Below are 17,133 nucleotides of genomic sequence, written 5' to 3'. Positions count from 1 at the left end.
TACGAGGATCACGAGCAATACGCTTTCATAATGGTAAATGCATTGCCGAAGCGTAGAGACGAACTGTCGCGCTGAATTGACATCACCTTTTTCGCGTCTTGCCCTTGCGAGACGAGGCGGTGGTAGGCTTGGCTCTCACCTCGACATCGCCTCCCTGAGCATCGCCGCCTTCTTGGTCCAGCTTGTCCCTCGCCTGTACGAAGAACATGAGATCGCTCACCTGCTCCTGCAAATCCGTCACTTGGGCCTGGAGGCCTTGCTCGCTCTCCTTCGTCTGCTCCAATCGATCCATCAGACCCTTGTTCATGGAGCGTTCCGAATGCAGATCACGTTCCAGCGTTCTTGCCAGCTCCACCGCTCTCTCGGCCTTCTTATCGCTCTTGTCCTTGTCGCGCTTGAGTTGCTCGTTGGTGCGTTCGAGCTCGGTGGTGCGTGCCGATAGCTCGTCAATCTGCTGGGCTTTGCGGGAGAGCGTCGACATCTCACCCGTGAGCGAGACGAGTTGTGCTTGGAACTGGTCCAGCTTGTCTTCGTAAAAGTGACGCTGCGATTCGAGCTGAGAGGTGAGCAGGTAAGAGTATTCCATGCCGATCGTCTCGAGCTTATCGTCCGCCGATCGACTCGAGCCTTCGCCTCTGGTGGTGTAGCCTTCGTCGAGCTGTTGCTGCTCGTGAGGGCCGACGTGCCCCATCGCTTCCCTTGCTGCCGTTAGCATAGCAGGCGGGCCGGAATGCTTGGTGCCGCTCGTCGACATGGCGGAAGCATAGCTCGCCGAAGCTGGCAGCGTCCTCGAGCGATCTGGGGTCGCGTTGGCGGACGATGCCGAGGGCAGCTCGACCAGCTTGCCGTCTGCCTTGTTCTGAATGAGTCTGTGCACGTAGCCGTCGCCTGCGTAGTCCCATACACGCTGCGTCTCGAGCTCCAAACTGTACAGGTGACCGGTCTCGGAAAAGTGTCGATGCGCATGGCCTTGCTTGTATCGGCCGCAGCCGACCGAGGCGCACACCAGACACACCCACAGATCCTGTTGTGTCTGGCACACAGCACAGCAGCTAGGCTCGTCGGCGTCGCTCTCGTCGTCCGATGCCTCAGCCAATGCGTCGACGCTGCCGCCGTTGCCATTGCGGGAGGGTGTGGACGGATCCATGGATGATCGTGGTGTTCTGCGTCGATGCTGCGCAGATGGCTGTCCGGTCTGCGAATACCTGCACACGGGACACCGCGATTCGCCCCATTTCGAGAGACACGAGCAGTGAAATGTGTGCTGACACGAGATGGTCATGAGACCCGTGACGGAGCTATCCATACGTTCCAAGCAGACGGGACAAGTCGGCAGTTCGTGTGCGGGCTGATTGACGGCATTGGTTGGAGGGCGTAACGGCCAAGGATCCGAGTTGGTGAGCGTAGGGTAGCTAAAGGGCAGCGAAGTGTGCTTCGAGACGGTGAGCGAGGTGATGTAGACCACCTGACAAATCTCTTGAGGATCCATAGCGTTGAATGGCTGGCCGTTGTACATCTTGTGGAAGTCTTCGGCATCCTTTGCGTCTCGGAAGCGTATGAGCACCATGCATCGATTGGGGTGCATGTCCCGAACCATTCGTAGATGCGTGATTGCCTCAACGGCGGGCTCGATGTAGGAGAGAAAGTGAGAGGCGGTCAGGTGAGACGGTACTGCGAGGACTGCCACGACTGCGCCGACATCTTGCTCTGGGATCTGATTCTCGAGCCCCGATTGGCGCTCGGCGCTGGCGGAAGACTTGGCGCCGGCGTCCTGCTTGTCTCGAAAGAGGTGGACGATGCCGAACGCGACCTCGGTAGCGCCAATGGTCATGCCCTGAAATTTCTCTGTGCACGACGCCAGCTGTATATTTGGGTCGTTTGAGCTGGAAGTGTCACCTTGAAAAGAGTCAGTCTTTTCGAAGCTCGCGACTGGCAAGGCTACCTGTGGTTGCTTGGCGTGGAAAACATGTTTGCGCCTCGGAGGTTTGGTCGAGCTGGAGCTGAATGCGATACTCGTGCCAGTGTTAGCAGATGCAGAGCTTGAGCTGGCATGCTGAGAGCTGGATGCTTGCGACATTTCGTGATTGAAAGCACGTTCCGCCCAGTCGATGCGGAGGGGACCGAAGCGGATATCGATGGGCGAGCCGAACGACTTGGTCGACCTGTCCGTGTAGAGAAAGGTTCGCTGGGAGTGGACAGCACGGCCGTGTTGCCCCTGCAAAGCCGTATCCGGAAGAGCGCCGAAGACCTGATCGAGAGCGATTCTGCTATCGCTCTGGAAGGGAGCGAGGCCGACACCTGGATGCGGTTGGAACAAAGAGATGTGGATGGAAAAGGTTTCCTGTTGGTCGAGGAAGTATGCGGGTCTTGATGAGGCTGCTTTGCGAGTCTTGGTGGGCATTCTGTTCGCCTACGTTTCTCGCTGTCACAGTCGTCGCCAAAAGCTCAGCAGCTGACGACCGGGAATGCAGCGCGCGACGAAGTGGTCATGGAGGATGAGCGTTGGAGAACCGAGTCCTGTGGTGACGGCGTCCGAGCCTACTTGGTGAACACGAAGGGACCTCTGCAAAGCGGATATAGGAGACTCGAGATTGGGCTGATTCAGGCTACGGCGGGCAAGCAAGTGGTCCTCGTACGAAATGGTGGAAGTCTTGGTGAATCTGATCCACAGAGTGAATGCATGCCTGCATCTTTATCAAGACACTGTCAAAGCGCCACTCTGCGAACTGGACCCTGAACAGCTCAGATCACGTGATGCTCCAGAATTCCAAACGCGCGGTCGGCGTTGCCGTACACTGTTTTGCGAAATTTCAATGCTGCTGTGTTGTGTTCAAATTCATGGTTGGACTGCTCGCCGTTTTGTCTTTCGAACATCACTTGATACGTCGCACGCTGCCGACGTTCATGGATCCGAGTCCCGCTATGTTCAACTGAGGAGAGTGAATAGTACTGTAGTATTATCGGATATGAGCGGATGCCCACGCCAAGCCCGCAAGGAAAGCCGCTGCAGATGCGACAAGCACGTCGGCCTTGCAACGCAGGAGTCCGAGGACATGTCTCTCTGAGCCTTAAATTTCCATTTGCAGCCGTTGCAACCATACTCGACTGTGCTCGCCTTCTGCATCTGGTGCGCAGAGCTATGCAACGTAGATCTCGCTGAACGTACACCTGACAAATTCGTCATCCCTCCCCCTCTGCTTCGCCCGTCGTGCCTTGAACTTTCCCGCCCTTTCCTTGTCCCTGTCTTCACCTGCAGCCGAGCTCCTGCAGCACAGTCCGTCGCCTTTACGCTACAGCCCTCGGTCTCTACACACAGGAGCACTTACATCCTGTCGATACAAGCCTGTACACTTCACGCTCCGACTCATGCCCTCGCAACAACCGCAACGGAACCTTTAAGCGCTGCTGTTGCTTCTGTTGCCAGGACCTCGTGCGCTTGTACCTCTCTCCCGCACAAGGCTTCTAGACGCCCCACAAACGTTTCGTCTCAATGCTGCCTGACGAGAGCGTCTACATCGCTTCTCTTGATCTCGTCCTGCTCCCTCTCCCCTTTTCCCGTCTACACATCCTTATAGACACAGCCCGCCATCATGTCTCCACCCGTCATATCTAGTACTACCAACACACCAAGAGGCGCAGGCAGACAGCTATCACCGCATTTCGGCACAGCCCAGGATCACTTTAGCCCTGGAACCTCGCGGCCAAATACAATGTCACGCACCCTCGACCTCGAGAGTATGGCCGAAGAATGGTTGAACACGCTCACCTCCCCGCTCTCCACCCCGGCCGAGCGTATCAACATCCTCAACGACATTGAAAAAACGCTCGTTACCGTCACAGACCCAGCACGATCAGCAACAGCCGACTTTCTGCCACCCGTCAATCAGACAGCCTCAGTGTTCTGGGCATTGCAAGCCACTGCCGGGTACAGCCTGGCCGAGGTGCTTCTCGCCCACGTCTACCGTCTACACCTTGATCTTGAGCGCGAGAACGAACTGCATCAGGCCTCGCAAGAGCCCACAGCAGCTGCTTCGAGTTCATTGTCGTTCGGATTCGGCTCACGAGACCTCTCAACATCGAGCTCAAAGCTTCAAGGTCTGGGGTTGGAAGTAGCTTCCCCGTCACAAAACCTCGGTCGAGCTAGTCCGCATGCAATGCCGGAAGTACAGCGCCAAAGAGTCCATTCGAGCGTCTCCGAGATCTGCATCGCTATCACCATCCTCCAAGGTCTTACACTGTGCAGCAAAGCAACCAGGCGCATCACTCAACGAAAGTCAGCCCTCGAATTGCTCTTACAGATCGTTCTGGCAGACTATTGCACACAGCTTCTCCCACCCATCCTCAGTCCTTCCAATCTATCACCTACAAATGCATCGTTCGCTTTGCCGCATTCGCCAGCCACTCCTACCAGCATCTCTTCTTCGTCGGCATCTTCCACTTCCTCCTCACCGTCTAAAACATCCTCATCGGAGGCGACCGCCGACGCGCCGCTCTCTTTACCCTCCGGCTTTGCACTTGATCTACTCATGTGCATTCTCGTCGACAGCGATGTCGCACAAGAACGCTTCTCCGACATGGGCGGCATCCATCAGATCGTTCAGCTCAGCCACAAATGCGCTGACACCGTCACAACACCTGCCAGTACACCTGTGACTGCTACCAGCCCCAGCTTTGCGCAAGCTGTTGCAAGGTCGAGTCACATCACCGCTCTCAAGCAGACAGACTTGCTATGCTTGGAATTCCGATACTTCTGGTCGCAATTGCTACAGCAAGCCGATCCGGCCTCGAGGAGGTCAAGCTTGCAGGGTGTCAGCTCTGCAGCTACAAGCTTCTACAGTGTTGCCGAGGAGCCGGCCGAGTCGGCCACACCTAAAGCGAGCCCGAAGAAGCGTGCATCCAGAGCAGACCTTCGTGCTCAGCGCAAGGCGCAGGAGGAGAAAGAAGCGACGGTTGTGACGCCCAAAGCTACGACGCGCAGAAGGGTAGTCGCACCTACGACGGTGAGAGCGACCAGTGAGGAGGCGCCGACCAGGCCAAGCTCGGCCAGGAGCGAGTCTACGGTGGCATCAGGCTCGCCTAGGAAGCTCCGTCAAAGTACTTCCGTGGCCGAGCTGCGCAAGAAGCCAAGCACCTTGTCCAGGTCGAACGTTTCACCTCCGCCCGTACCGGCGCTTCCGACGACAACGAGGACGACGACCGAGTCACCAATGTCGTACAACTCCGATCCTCTAGGAGCGTCGCGACGACAGCGTCAGTCGACAGCTCGGCCATCGACATCGGATTCTCGTCCACAGTCTCGCACTGAACGGAAGGAGGAACGCGTTCGACGATCGACCGTATCCGAAGCCGTTCCAGTTCCTCCTAACCCGAAGGATCAAGCAGTGGACCAGGTACAAGAGCTGAGTAAATTCAACGCCTCTCGTCCAGGCATGTCTTCGCGCGATCGACCGCGCATTCCTTCACCATTGAAAGCTCGCACTCCCGCGCAAGAGGTCGCCGAGCTCGAAGAACGAATCCGACGAAAGCAGGCACTCGCATCGCAGCAAGCCATACCTTATCGGAGACTTCGCTCGTCCACAACCAGCACGCCCTTCGACCCCTCCAGCGGTGGTGGAGCGCGGCACGGTCGAGGTCGAGAAGTAGATTCAATCGCGGATGTCGATGAAAATCGTAACCCTTTCTCTACCGCCGCAAATGTCGCAACCACGGAAGTGGTTGCGATGAAAGCTAGGATCTCGGGCGAAGAAAACGTCACTCCTTCCGTATCGCAGAGAAGCAGCTTGTCGAGCGCAGGATCGACCCGAACTAGCCTTGGCAGCTTGGGCTCAGCGGCCAGGATCCCTCCAAGTCCAGCAGTGAGGAGGGCCCAGTTGGCAAGAGCACGTTCCTTGTCGCCGAAGAAGCTTTCCTTGCCGGCAACTCCGACCACTCCCACTGCTGCGTACGACTACTAGACTGCAGGTCGTGCTAGAGCACCTGTCTGACTCTGATCAGACCGCATTTGCTATCGACTACCATCCAATCTATCAAACAGTTCCATTCGCATCGTCTTTCATTCAATAGACTTCGATTGCATTGACACGTTTCCCGAGAGAAGGCTTTACCCTTGCGAGGTGCTCCGTCGGAATGTATCTTGTCCATGAGTCGTCTTGTCGTGTCGTGTCGTTGTCCATCAAAGAGGATTTGGTCACAGTGGCGCACCTCGGGAAAACTGAACGATGCTCGTTGACGACGATGTAACAAAACTGTTCGTAGAGAAAATAGCGTGATCGGATCTGTTGCAAATTAGCTCAAGATCGGCTCGCCAGCTGGAGTCCAAAAAAAGTAGCGAAAAAAACCTACGCTTGGTGCAAAGAGCAACTTCGACCTCTCCCCTCCCTTTCTTCTTCACCATCACCATCGACTCTCCGTAAGTACCTCCCCATTACCTCAACACGACTAGTCTCGCCAGCACTTCCCAAACACACACAAACGCGCTCTGTCCGTCACCTGCGGCCAAGAACCTGGGTTGCATTTCGAAGATCTCTCGCTTTTTACGCCATGTCTGTCTGTCTGGCTCAAAACGTTCGGACGCACATCGCCAAAAGCACAAGAGAGAGCTCTCCCTTCCACCACCCACACACAATGATGATCATCATATTTGACTATATCAGGAATCTCGTTAGTCCTAATTTCTTTGCGGACAATCAAATTTCCATTACAAGTTTCAGCCTTGTCTGATTTTTTTCCTTCCACCCTTACTTCTTCTTTTCCCCCCTTCTCTTCTTAGTCGGAGAGGAGTCGGGAAAGAAGACGTGCATGGTGCGGGATCTGGTCGTCGTCGTCCGGAATGTCACAGCGGAACAGATATACTGACTCTTCGACGCTTGTTTCTCTCGCACTGCTAGAACTTGTATCTCATGGGCAATCAAACGTTTTACCGAATGAAAATGACCGTGGCTGAATCTCACAAGACTGATGTGAGCACAACCTAGTCTCGTGCACATCAACCCCTACGCTATCTTCTCTCATCCTCAAATCTTCCCACTACCGACCACACACTCTCTTCCACACCTCAACCCGTGTTTTGAGATTGAGTTTATCAATACAAGTACAATTGCTCTCAACCATGCTAGTAAGGCGGCTGCTGCCACTGGTTCTTCTGCTGTGCCGCCGAGGGCAGCGGTGGTGGCGGGTGAGACGGATACGCGTGCTGCGGTGGCGCTGGATGCTCGTACGACGCATACGCCCTACTCATCATATGATCCATCATCGGCGGCGGTGGTGTCATGGAATACTGCTGGTTCACTTCGCCCGGTCTACCAAGATATCCTGCCGGCTCGTGTGGGTATCCACCGTGTCCACTGGGCCGAGCGTACGGATCACCGTAGCTGGAATAGATTCGCCCAGAATTGTACGCATCGTGGTGGAGAGGTCGAGCGTACTCGTAGTCCTCGACAGCGCTACCGGGGAGATAGCTGGGCCGCATGCCGTAGCTGTTGTTGTTGCCATACGACGGGTGGTGTTGGGACATGAAGCGATGGTCTCCCGATCGATAGTCGTAGTCCGGGAACTCTCTCGCAGAGTGCAGCTTGGGACTGGCAACTCGACTTGGATTCGTCTCTGCATCAACCATGTTGGTATCGTGGTGGTGGTGATGGTTGATACCGTTCTGATAAGGGCCGGGTTGAGATGCAAGCTCTGACTTCGACTCCTGCTGCTGTTGCTGCTGCTCGAGCTCGACCGCATCAGAATCTTGCTGGACGCGACCCTTCTTCCACAACCTCGCGCCGGGAGGAGGCGGCCTCTTCTTCCTCTTTCTGTCTCGCTTCGCAGCTGGTGCAGTACCCGCAACAACCGGGCTTGCGGCTCGACTCGGCATCGCAGAATGAGCTCGGCTGTCGGCGATCACGGTGTGAGCACCAGAGTCCGCCGTGCCTGCCGCCAAACCCTGTGCGGCTTGCTGATTGGCAAGTCGGATCTGACGTGCCCAGAGACTTTCATCTGCGTCTTCGTCCGATTCGTCCCCGGCGTCGGCAAGCGAAGCCACCTCGGACGCAAGTGCGTCCAAATCGGACACTCCGATGTCGACGTCCGCGATGCTGCGCACGACCGGCGAGCTGTACACCGAGCTGAACGAGGGCAGCGATGAGATGTCTGAGTCAGATGAAACGTACGAGGAGTCTGAGTCGTGTTCCTCCGAGTCAAACTCTTCTTCAGAAACGGAATCGTATGAGGAGATACCGTCCGCGAATACGTCCACAGCTTCTCCTGTTGCTCCTGCTGCCTCGGTCGCCTCGGTTCCGTCTGCCTGTGTCTTCGTCTTTGCCTGTTGCTCCCGCTCCAGGGTTTTGTGCGCACGCAAAGCGTTGCGCATCTTTCGCACGTCCGCTCTGACCAGCGGATCATCCATCTTGGGATACTTCGCCCCAGACACGAATTGACCGTACCGCTTGTAAATATCCGCAATCTCCTCGTCCTCCATTTCGTCTCCTTTCGGCAACCACAAATCTGTGGTAAGCTTGCGCAAGCCACGCGTCTGTCTGCGATGCACTTCGAGCAGATCCATCTCCATCTCTGCTTGCCACCTCGCACGGCTCGCTTTCGCCATCGCTTCGCGATACAACCCGCCAGCTCTACTATCTACAAACGTCGACCACGCCAGCTTGCGATCGCACGTCCAAATACGCTCGATCTCTGCTTTCCGCATCTCGAGCTGCAACCGAAGACGTGCCAGCTCGCCCGCTCTCCACTCATCGACCACCTCGTCAAAGCTGGCCAGGTAACGAGCGTTCTCGTACAGATCGTCGTTGTTCTGCATCTCTTCGAGGTAGTCTGCTTCCTCTCGATCGTACAGCTCTTGCGTGTCGAGCGAGTCAAGGGGGTTGAGTTGACGCGGGTCGAACTTGACGCTGACATCGTGCTTCTGCTGATCTGTGGTGGGTGTCGACAACGACGGTGTCGATGGCAATGGTGACGATGGTGCAGAGAGCATCTCGAGATCAAACGCGGCGAGTTGAGCGATCTGGGTGAGTCGGTCGAGCTCGGTTGTGTCGATCTTGGGGATGGACTCGGCACAGGCTTGGAGGAAGCGCGAAGCCATCTCGTCGTCCTCGGTCCATTCCTGCGTCAGCATGGGCAGCGCGTCAACTGGCCTCGGGGGCGTCTGGATGAGCTCGGGAGTGGGAGACCGGGCTTTCGAAGGACTGGGCCCGCTCATGAGTGCAGAGATCGACATGATGTTGGAACGAGCAGGTCGAAACATGGGCGACATGGGTTCGTCCTCTGGTTCATCGACTTTCGCTGCCCATGCATTGGGCTCGTGCTGTGGCTGAATCTGGGGCTGGTAGACGCCTTGCGAGGAATGCGGATAATAAGAGGGAACGCCGTTGTACGTCGGTCTGACGGTGTCCATGAGGGCCACTTCCGGTGAGGACTCGGGCGAGTAGGCGGGCCGTGACGGTTCGGGTTGCCTCGTCGACAGCGAAGGGGAGGCAGGAGGTTCTGCTTTGACAACGACATGCTGTGTGTAGCTGGAGATGCTTCCACTTGGTTCGGGATAGTGGTCATGCTTTTGGATGGTGATTGCAGGAGTAACAGCGCGGCTGGGGTTGAGTAGTGCGACTGGGTTGGCAACTGCATTGGCAGCATCGGTGCTTGCAGGAACTAGGTTAGCCTCGTCATCGTCGTCGTCGTCGGCTGACGGTGTACCGAATCGAGCATTGAGTTCTGCGAGCGATTTGTGAGGTACAAGGTCAAGGTGCGCCTGCAATTGGTATGATATGATGCATAGCTGACGATAAAGTCTGCAGAAACGAGGCGAAGAGTAGCATGCTCACGGCGCGAGTCAGTAACGATGCAATGAGGCGGCATTCGCAATTCGTATGGGACTTACTCTGACTTTGCTTCGTCGTCGGGTCCATCGGGATCGGCCTCCCTCGCTTTGTTCTTGGGTGCAGTGCGCTTGACTTTGGCAGGAGCACGTTCGACAGGCGGGCGAAAGCCTCTGCCGCCCGAGCGGGTGCGGCGATCGGTATCCTTCGCGTTGAAGACTAGATTCTCGAGGTAGGGAGAGAAGCCAAACAGCGCCAGATTCGGGAGCGAAGACGAGTCAGGAGTGGTAGTGGTGACGGCCTTGGCGACCCTGGCCGATCTTCTACGATCGTTCTGCTCGATGCTAGGCAAGGCAGAAGTGGATGCACTCGGCGTGCCGAGGTTTCGTTCGCGTCTTTGACGTTTTGCACGGCCTGATGGGGTGCGCGTGGGTGTGGTTGCTCGCGAAGAGTGGGCAGTGGTGTCGAACGAGTCGTGCTTGACACTCAGCAACAGGGAGGTGGGAACCGGAGTGGTGGCAGCGCTGCGAGCGCGGGCGGATCCCGAACTGCCGGGACGCGGGCTTTGGATAGCGGGCGCCTTTTTGTTTTTGCGGTGAATGACGGTGAGGAGCTCAGCAGCGGAGGTGGGCACCGCAGCGGCATCTGGGTGGGATGGTGGGAGGGTGGATAGAGCGTCGGAAGCGAATTGGAGCGTGCTGACAGTCGGTGTGGGTTGAGGGGTCTGTGCACCTGAGCTAGCGCTTGTCGACGGCCATGCCGAAGCATCTGGATCTGTGGTCAGATCACCATGCGGACGAGGAGCGGACTCGATCGAAGGGCCTGCTGCGAGGCCTGCAGGCGCTGATGACGACGAGGAGGAGGAGGAGGATGACGCCGACATCAAGTCACCTTGGGGCATCCCATTGGTTGGTGTCGATGCGGTGATCACCGCGGACGGATCATCGTCACGCGACTCGGCGATCGCGTCCGACATGCTTGAAGCAGGGTGCGCCTGTGTAGCATGAGGCGCTGATGTTAACAAAGAGGGATGCGCTACAGCAGGTGTCGAGGCGACGGCTAGCGGAGGTGATGCAGATGGAACATCCGCATCTGCACGGGAACAAGCGGAGACCACCTGCGGAACCGATGATGAAGCAGGCGAGGAGGAAGATTCAGGAACGGCGAAGGAAGGGTGAATTTGTTGTGGAGATGGTGGAGTCGGAAGAGGTGTAGAAGAGCGCATCCGAGATTTGCGGTGCGGCTGGAGGCAATCACGCTGTGGTGTTGCAGAAAGTGTTGCAGTGATGCGGCAGCCAAAGAGTGGCACAGAGTGACACGCCGTGCGATAAGCGGCCTAAAATTGGGTCGGGTCGAGATCGGAGCCCAGAAGCAAACGAGCAGGTCCAAACCACCGTCTCGAAAATTGGATGTGAAGAAAGCCTCTCGTTTCGACCAACGGTCACGGTCAAGGCAACAGCAACAAAAGGGCGGACAGATCTGCGGAAGCGCCGTCTTCGACTGTCAAAACGCGAAGGCTAGCGGATTATTTTATGGAAGAATAAATATTCTAAAATCAAATGTCCGAATGCTGCCTGCTGGTTGCTTGGCGGAGTATGCGATGGATGCTATGCTGACGAGAGGGCGGCGCGAGGCGAGGTCAGAGAGAGGGAGGAACGGACAAGCCAAAACGAAAATTCGGATTTCGAGCCGGCGCGGCGGATGACAAGGGTGCGGGATGGTTGCAGGGAGTGATCTGCGATCGGGCACGAGCTGCTAGCGAGCGAAGTGGGCGGCCGGGCTGGCGGAAGGGCAGGTCAAAAGTCGGTGATGATGCGGCCAAGTAGTGCCGCTACAGCGAAATCCGGATAGCGCGCGGTGCTCTTCCTGACTTCGTCACGCTGGGTTTGATTAGCAATACCAAACGTCGTCAAGGCTGGGCTGATCACAATGCTTTGTGCGCGAGTGTGTGTGTGTGTGTCAGCGTGGGACAAAGAAGGCGCACAACGAGCTTATGCTGGGAGATGCTGATGCTGCAGCAGCAGAACCGATCATGCAACGACCCGAGCCAGCGTCGTCGACTGCAGCAGCAACAAAAGACTGCAGCGAGTGAGACTAATCAAAGCTGACCGCGATCGTGTCACAGAAAGCAAAAGAGATGCGAGGAAGGAACGTCAAGACGAGAAGAGGCAAAGGAGAAGGAGAGGTGATGGGTTGTTGGTGGTGGCTAATGTCAAGAGTGAGCAGGAACAGATCCGCGTTTGTGTCAAGGCCAATCCATGCACTAGGGACCGACCCGACCAACTTCGAAGGAGCAGCAACGCACACAGGCTCACAGGCTCACACTCTGCACCGACGCCGCTGCTGCAGTCCAGGATGGGACACAGACACCACAGAGCCGCCGCCGCAACCATCTTTAATGTGTAATAATAACAAAAGTATTAAAATGCATTTCTCGTGTGCTGGCTGCGAAGCTTCCTCCCCGCAGGGACGGCGAAGTTTGCTTCGACGAAATGAACTTTGCCATCAACGCATCGGAAAGAGACGCAAGCCCATCGATCGCTGGGCGCCCTTTGTTTGTCGGCTGGGCAGACCATGCAGTATCGAACTCCTGCGGCGTACGTAGCATTGACAAGACGCTATTCAGCAGATGCCGTAGAGAAGACCCTGCGGAAGGCAGCAACTCGTGTGTGAGAGAGTACAGTCGCGGAGTATTCTCTGTGTATTGCGCCCATGTGGTTGGATGGGCGGCCTCGTCTCGCCCTGCCTGCTTCCGAGGGCGCAGAAGGAAAAAGAGGGGCAGAAGCCGAGTCAAACCTGAATTGTTCGGATTCGTCGAAGGGGGCCCAACGCTCATGCCGCCGTCTCAGATTGTTCAGAAAAGCCCACACGGAGGCTCAGTCGGTCGCTGGTCAGTCGCTCAAGACGTTCCAAAAATTCAAATTGGTCCCTTACTTTTTTGACCCTCGCATCCGAGAGCGATCTCACAACTGTTGATTAACAAAGGATACCACCCTCTAGTCAATCGGGGCGATCGAGAATGAGCTCTGAGAGAGCTGCGATGCAGCGCGAGCTGCGATGCACGCTGCATCGCAGACCCTGTCGGCGACTTTTCCGAATCGACTGTACCGTTACGCTGTGCTTTCGAACGGGCGTCGGCGACATGACACCGGCCCAGCCAAGCTTCCGACGCGGGGGTGAGTGAGGAAATAACCACGACCCTTTCCTTCTGCGCCCACGTCGTCAGCTCCCGAAACTGGTTGCTCGCAACGAGGAGGCCAGTCTCGGTGTGTGCCTGGATTCTGCTGCCTCGCACGGCGTCGCAGCCTTCCGACGAGCTCCCTTCATTGAAACCGTCACGCCTCAGCCGATTACCGCTAATCCCCTGCAATTCAACTGACGGGAACCTCACTGAAGCTGTTCGGAATCGCCGCCTGCCTGGACAATCTTTCGAGTGGCAGCATCCCTAGACTGAGCCAATGCGACCCCCTCTTCCCTCCTGACCACCAGATCATAGCCATCCCTGATTCATCAACGACTCACTGAGCCATGTCTTTTGCCAAGTTTGCAAAAGCGCTTCCCCCTTCCCTCAGCCTCGTCGGCCGGACCGCCCTCATCACCGGCTCTTCCTCCGGGATCGGAAGGCAAGCCGCCCTCCACCTCGCCCGCGCAGGTGCCAGCATCCTCTGCACCGACCTTCAGCCAGAGCCGCTTGGCGCCCAAAAGGTCCGCGCCGAGGGCTCGCGCCATGTTCCCACGCACGAATTGATCAACAGCCTCGGCGGGCACGCCGACTTCCAAAAGCTCAACGTCACCTCCGAAGCCGACTTCAAGACTGCGATCGACAAGAGCGTCTCCTTCAGCAGAAACGCTCGACTCGACATCCTTGTCAACAATGCGGGCATCACCGCCTTTTCAGGCGGTATCGAGCACGAGTCCGTCGATGTGCTCGAGAAGATGATGCAGATCAACATCAAGGGTGTTTGGTTGGGCACCAAGGTTGGTGTCCAGCAGATGCTCAAGCAGGAGCCTATCCCGTTCCCTGCAGATCTCGAGGAGGAGTTGGACAGCTTCAACGACGTTCCTCCCAGTGTACCTTTGCGCGCCCCTTACGCTTCGCAGGCTGGCTCCCCGATCCCCACCGTCGGCCGTCGCGATGGTGACCAGGGCGCACGCGGCTCAAGAGGTAGCATCATCCAGATTGCATCGATCCACGGACTCATCGGTGGCCCCTCTGAGCCCGCTTACTGCGCAAGCAAAGGTGCGGTGGTGAACCTCACCCGTCAGGTGGCATGTGACTATGCACCGCACAGGATCAACGTCAACGCTATCGCCCCTGGGTACTTGGCTGGCACGGCGATGGTCGCCGATATCAGTCCTGAAATTGCTGATCAGAGAAGAACATATTGGCCCCATCAAGGGTCGGCGAGAGACGTAGCTCACGGTGTTCTGTGAGTGTGACTGATCAAAGTGCTGTGATGCCAGTGAAAAGACGTACTGACCTCAACTTTTTTGGTTATCTTTTTTGGTCTCGATAGCTTCTTCGCAAGGGATGCGCCTTGGTGTACCGGCAGCATTCTGCCTATCGACGGTGGCACGACCGCACGCTGAGGTATCATTCTATCTTCCCCTCGATCACATACTCGCACAACAGAGAAGGACGTACAGATACAATTCGTCGCAATCCTGCTCTACAAATACAGATACAGCGTTCCTCTCCACTCCTCTACTTTCCAGTGCCCCAATTGGCCAGACCCGCCAACCCGACACCCACAGGCATATCGCCCCCTTGACCTTGTCCTTGCTGCTGCTGAGCCTGTCCCTGCTGCCCCTGACCCTGCTGCCCCTGCTGCGCGCCAAACGGCATGCTGTTGAACCCGACCATCCCTCCTGCGTTCATCATCTGCATCATCTGCTGCATCTGCGCCGCGTTTCCAAAGTTGCCCGCTCCAGCTCCACCAAACTGACCCAGTCCCATACCTTGCATCGCTGCCAGCGCTGCTGCTGTCGCCTGCGGATTGCTGGTCGGTGGGAAACCACCGTTCATCATGGGCATGCCAAAACCGCCGTTGTTGGCACCCGGTTGCGAAACACCCGCTGCTCCGAAGGGTAGCTGATTCGCCATGTTGGGGAACATGCCTGCCAGAGCGGCTTGTTGCAGCTGCTGTTGCGTGAGCTGCTGTTGCATCTGTTGCTGTTGCTGCATTTGCTGCTGCTGCTGCGGTTGGGAGGGGATGGCTCGGTGCGCGGGGGTGGGGGTGGATTGGACGGAGGGCGTCGCACTGCCGAGGATGGGCGTGCCTTGGACCGCTGCGTTGGGCAAGGTCGGTGTGTCGGTGACTCCATTCGCGCCGCCCGCTGCAGCGATAGGGTTGGCATTGGATGCGGCGTTCTTCTTGTCGCTTTTGGCAGGCGTCTTTTTCTTGCCGCTTGCAGGTGTGGCTGCCGAGGTAGCTGGTGTCGCTGCCGCTGCTGTGGCAGGTTTCTTGGCGGCCGTCTTTTTGGGTGAGCTCTTCTTGTCCTTGTCCGGACTGCCTGGTGCGTCTTTGGCGTTCTTGGCCGGACTCTTGCTCGCAGCCTCTGCGGCAGCCGCAGCGGCAGCAGCTTCCTCCTTTTGCTTCTTCTTGCTTTTGGGCTTCGAGCCCTTCCCATTTGCAGCGGCCTCCTTCTCCTTGCGTTCCTTCTCCTCCTTCTCGGCTTTCTCCTTCTCCTCTTTCTCCTTGCGCTCCTTTTCTTCGCGTTCCTTCTTGGTGAGCTTCTTCTTGGGTTTCTTGGCAGCAGCAGCGGCGGCTGCAGCCTCTTCCTCCGCTTTCTTCTTGGCCGCTTCCGCAGCAGCCGCTGCCTCCGCTTCTTCCTTCTCCCTTTGAGCCTTCTTCTTCTTCTTCGATGGTGGCTTTTTGGTGGTTGACGTGTTGGCTGCGTCAGCAGCTTCATCCTTGTCGTTCGCCTTGGCGGCGTCCTTTCCACCTTTCGCGCTGGTGCCTGCCGCAGCGCCATTGGTCGCGGTTGCTCCGTTCGCTGCAGCACCGGCGAGCGGAGCGGCTGCCATGCCTCCGTTCAGCGCAGCGTTCCTGCCTATTCTCCACCTCTCGATGAAGGTCATCCTGTCGAACGTTGGAACAAACGCTGTCGCTGCCGCCGACGTCGAGCCACCACTCTCGACCGTGTTGGAGCCTGGCCTGGCCAGCGCATTCGGCATCCCTGCTTGTGCTGTCGGCAACCCTCTCTTGTGTCCGTGTTGCATGAGCCGCATGATCTTGTCGCGACGCTGTCGATTGGCTTCTTCCTTTTCCACCTCGATCGAGTTTGCGTTGCGCTTCTTCGCCGATCGATACGGCGAGTCGTGCGAAGGGATGTATGCTGACGGCAGCGCTGTTGAGCTCAACATTAGGTTGGCGATGCGTGTGGCCTGCGGATCCGGTGTAAGGCAGAGCGGTGGTGCGGTCAATGCCAGAATCTTGGCTTCAACCTCGAGCGCTTCTTGATCGGTCCACATTCCACCGGCCATATCGTCGAGCATCTTGATATCTGCCCAGAGCGTTTCTGATGTTGGATGCAGCACGATTCGGTAGATCTCCACTCCACCCAGCCCACCTGTTCTGGGATCGAACGATCCCGTTCCTCCGACAAGTTTCCGCGCTCCATATCTTCCGCCTTCCTGCAGATAAAACAGACTCGACGCTAGGCCACCTGAGCCTTCCGCGCCGGTCCCGCCGACGACGTCTCTGCCTTGACCTGCAGCACTGATGCTGTGCAGCTCTCTCGGGCCCAATATCGACTCGCTCGCAGCAGCGTGACTACGGTGATCGTGGACATCCACCAACAAGCAGCCCTCAAAGAACTGAACTCCGGACTCGGTCAACACGTCGATCAAATCCGCCGGCACTTTCTGATCTCTGATATACCCCAAGAACGCTTTGACGGGTGAGTCGAAGAGGAACATGCCATTCTGACGTTCGAATCGGAAATGGTGGTTGTGCAGGTGCAGGATGAGTGAAGGTTTGTCCTTTCGATGCCGACGGAGGATCTGCCGTGTTGTGCGGGAGGTGTTGTACACCGAGGCTGTGGTCGCCATGGTTGTGAACAGGACCTCAGGCGGGAAGACTGAAGCCTGAGGATTGGGTGACGAGAGAAGGTGGAGAAGATTGAGTGTGGATGCGGATGATGGATTGACGTCCTGCAGGAACCCCGGTGCATCATTGACGGGGTTCGTGGGGGCTCAGATTGGCGTTCCGGACGCGTTCTCCGACAACCGACAACAGTGCAATTATGTAATCGACTGTCATTCCCCCGCAACCTTGCACCATTGATTGCTCCACCTTCTTGTCCGACATCTTGACCG

The 17,133-nt window shown here is 57.1% G+C and overlaps 7 protein-coding genes across 7 annotated transcripts; 3 read left to right on the top strand and 4 right to left on the bottom strand.

The window, feature by feature from the left end:
- Window positions 1–82: 82 nt before the first annotated feature.
- On the bottom strand, window positions 83–2,401 carry PHSY_007278 (hypothetical protein; the record flags this gene model as incomplete). Its single annotated transcript, XM_012337872.1, has 1 exon — window positions 83–2,401. One exon carries the CDS (start codon window positions 2,399–2,401, stop codon window positions 83–85), a length of 2,319 nt encoding a protein of 772 aa, XP_012193262.1.
- A 341-nt stretch (window positions 2,402–2,742) lies between these two features.
- Window positions 2,743–3,099, bottom strand: PHSY_007277 (hypothetical protein; the record flags this gene model as incomplete). The annotated part of the gene is made up of 1 exon (XM_012337871.1): window positions 2,743–3,099. One exon carries the CDS (start codon window positions 3,097–3,099, stop codon window positions 2,743–2,745), a length of 357 nt encoding a protein of 118 aa, XP_012193261.1.
- A 611-nt stretch (window positions 3,100–3,710) lies between these two features.
- On the top strand, window positions 3,711–5,954 carry PHSY_007276 (hypothetical protein; the record flags this gene model as incomplete). The annotated part of the gene is made up of 1 exon (XM_012337870.1): window positions 3,711–5,954. One exon carries the CDS (start codon window positions 3,711–3,713, stop codon window positions 5,952–5,954), a length of 2,244 nt encoding a protein of 747 aa, XP_012193260.1.
- Window positions 5,955–6,126: 172 nt separating this feature from the next.
- PHSY_007275 (hypothetical protein) lies at window positions 6,127–6,887 on the top strand (the record flags this gene model as incomplete). Its single annotated transcript, XM_012337869.1, has 2 exons — window positions 6,127–6,236; window positions 6,770–6,887. 2 exons carry the CDS (start codon window positions 6,127–6,129, stop codon window positions 6,885–6,887), a joined length of 228 nt encoding a protein of 75 aa, XP_012193259.1.
- A 224-nt stretch (window positions 6,888–7,111) lies between these two features.
- Window positions 7,112–11,037, bottom strand: PHSY_007274 (hypothetical protein; the record flags this gene model as incomplete). The annotated part of the gene is made up of 2 exons (XM_012337868.1): window positions 7,112–9,785; window positions 9,875–11,037. 2 exons carry the CDS (start codon window positions 11,035–11,037, stop codon window positions 7,112–7,114), a joined length of 3,837 nt encoding a protein of 1,278 aa, XP_012193258.1.
- Window positions 11,038–12,869: 1,832 nt separating this feature from the next.
- Window positions 12,870–14,246, top strand: PHSY_007273 (oxidoreductase, short-chain dehydrogenase/reductase; the record flags this gene model as incomplete). Its single annotated transcript, XM_012337867.1, has 2 exons — window positions 12,870–12,988; window positions 13,385–14,246. 2 exons carry the CDS (start codon window positions 12,870–12,872, stop codon window positions 14,244–14,246), a joined length of 981 nt encoding a protein of 326 aa, XP_012193257.1.
- Window positions 14,247–14,517: 271 nt separating this feature from the next.
- On the bottom strand, window positions 14,518–16,866 carry PHSY_007272 (hypothetical protein; the record flags this gene model as incomplete). The annotated part of the gene is made up of 1 exon (XM_012337866.1): window positions 14,518–16,866. One exon carries the CDS (start codon window positions 16,864–16,866, stop codon window positions 14,518–14,520), a length of 2,349 nt encoding a protein of 782 aa, XP_012193256.1.
- Window positions 16,867–17,133: the final 267 nt, after the last annotated feature.

The sequence above is a fragment of the Pseudozyma hubeiensis genome (assembly GCF_000403515.1).
Source record: "Pseudozyma hubeiensis SY62 DNA, scaffold: PHS69, whole genome shotgun sequence".
NCBI classification, from domain to species: Eukaryota; Fungi; Basidiomycota; class Ustilaginomycetes; order Ustilaginales; family Ustilaginaceae; genus Pseudozyma; species Pseudozyma hubeiensis.
The sequence above is the reverse complement of the archived record's forward strand: the minus strand, read 5'-3'. Positions and strand labels throughout refer to the sequence as shown.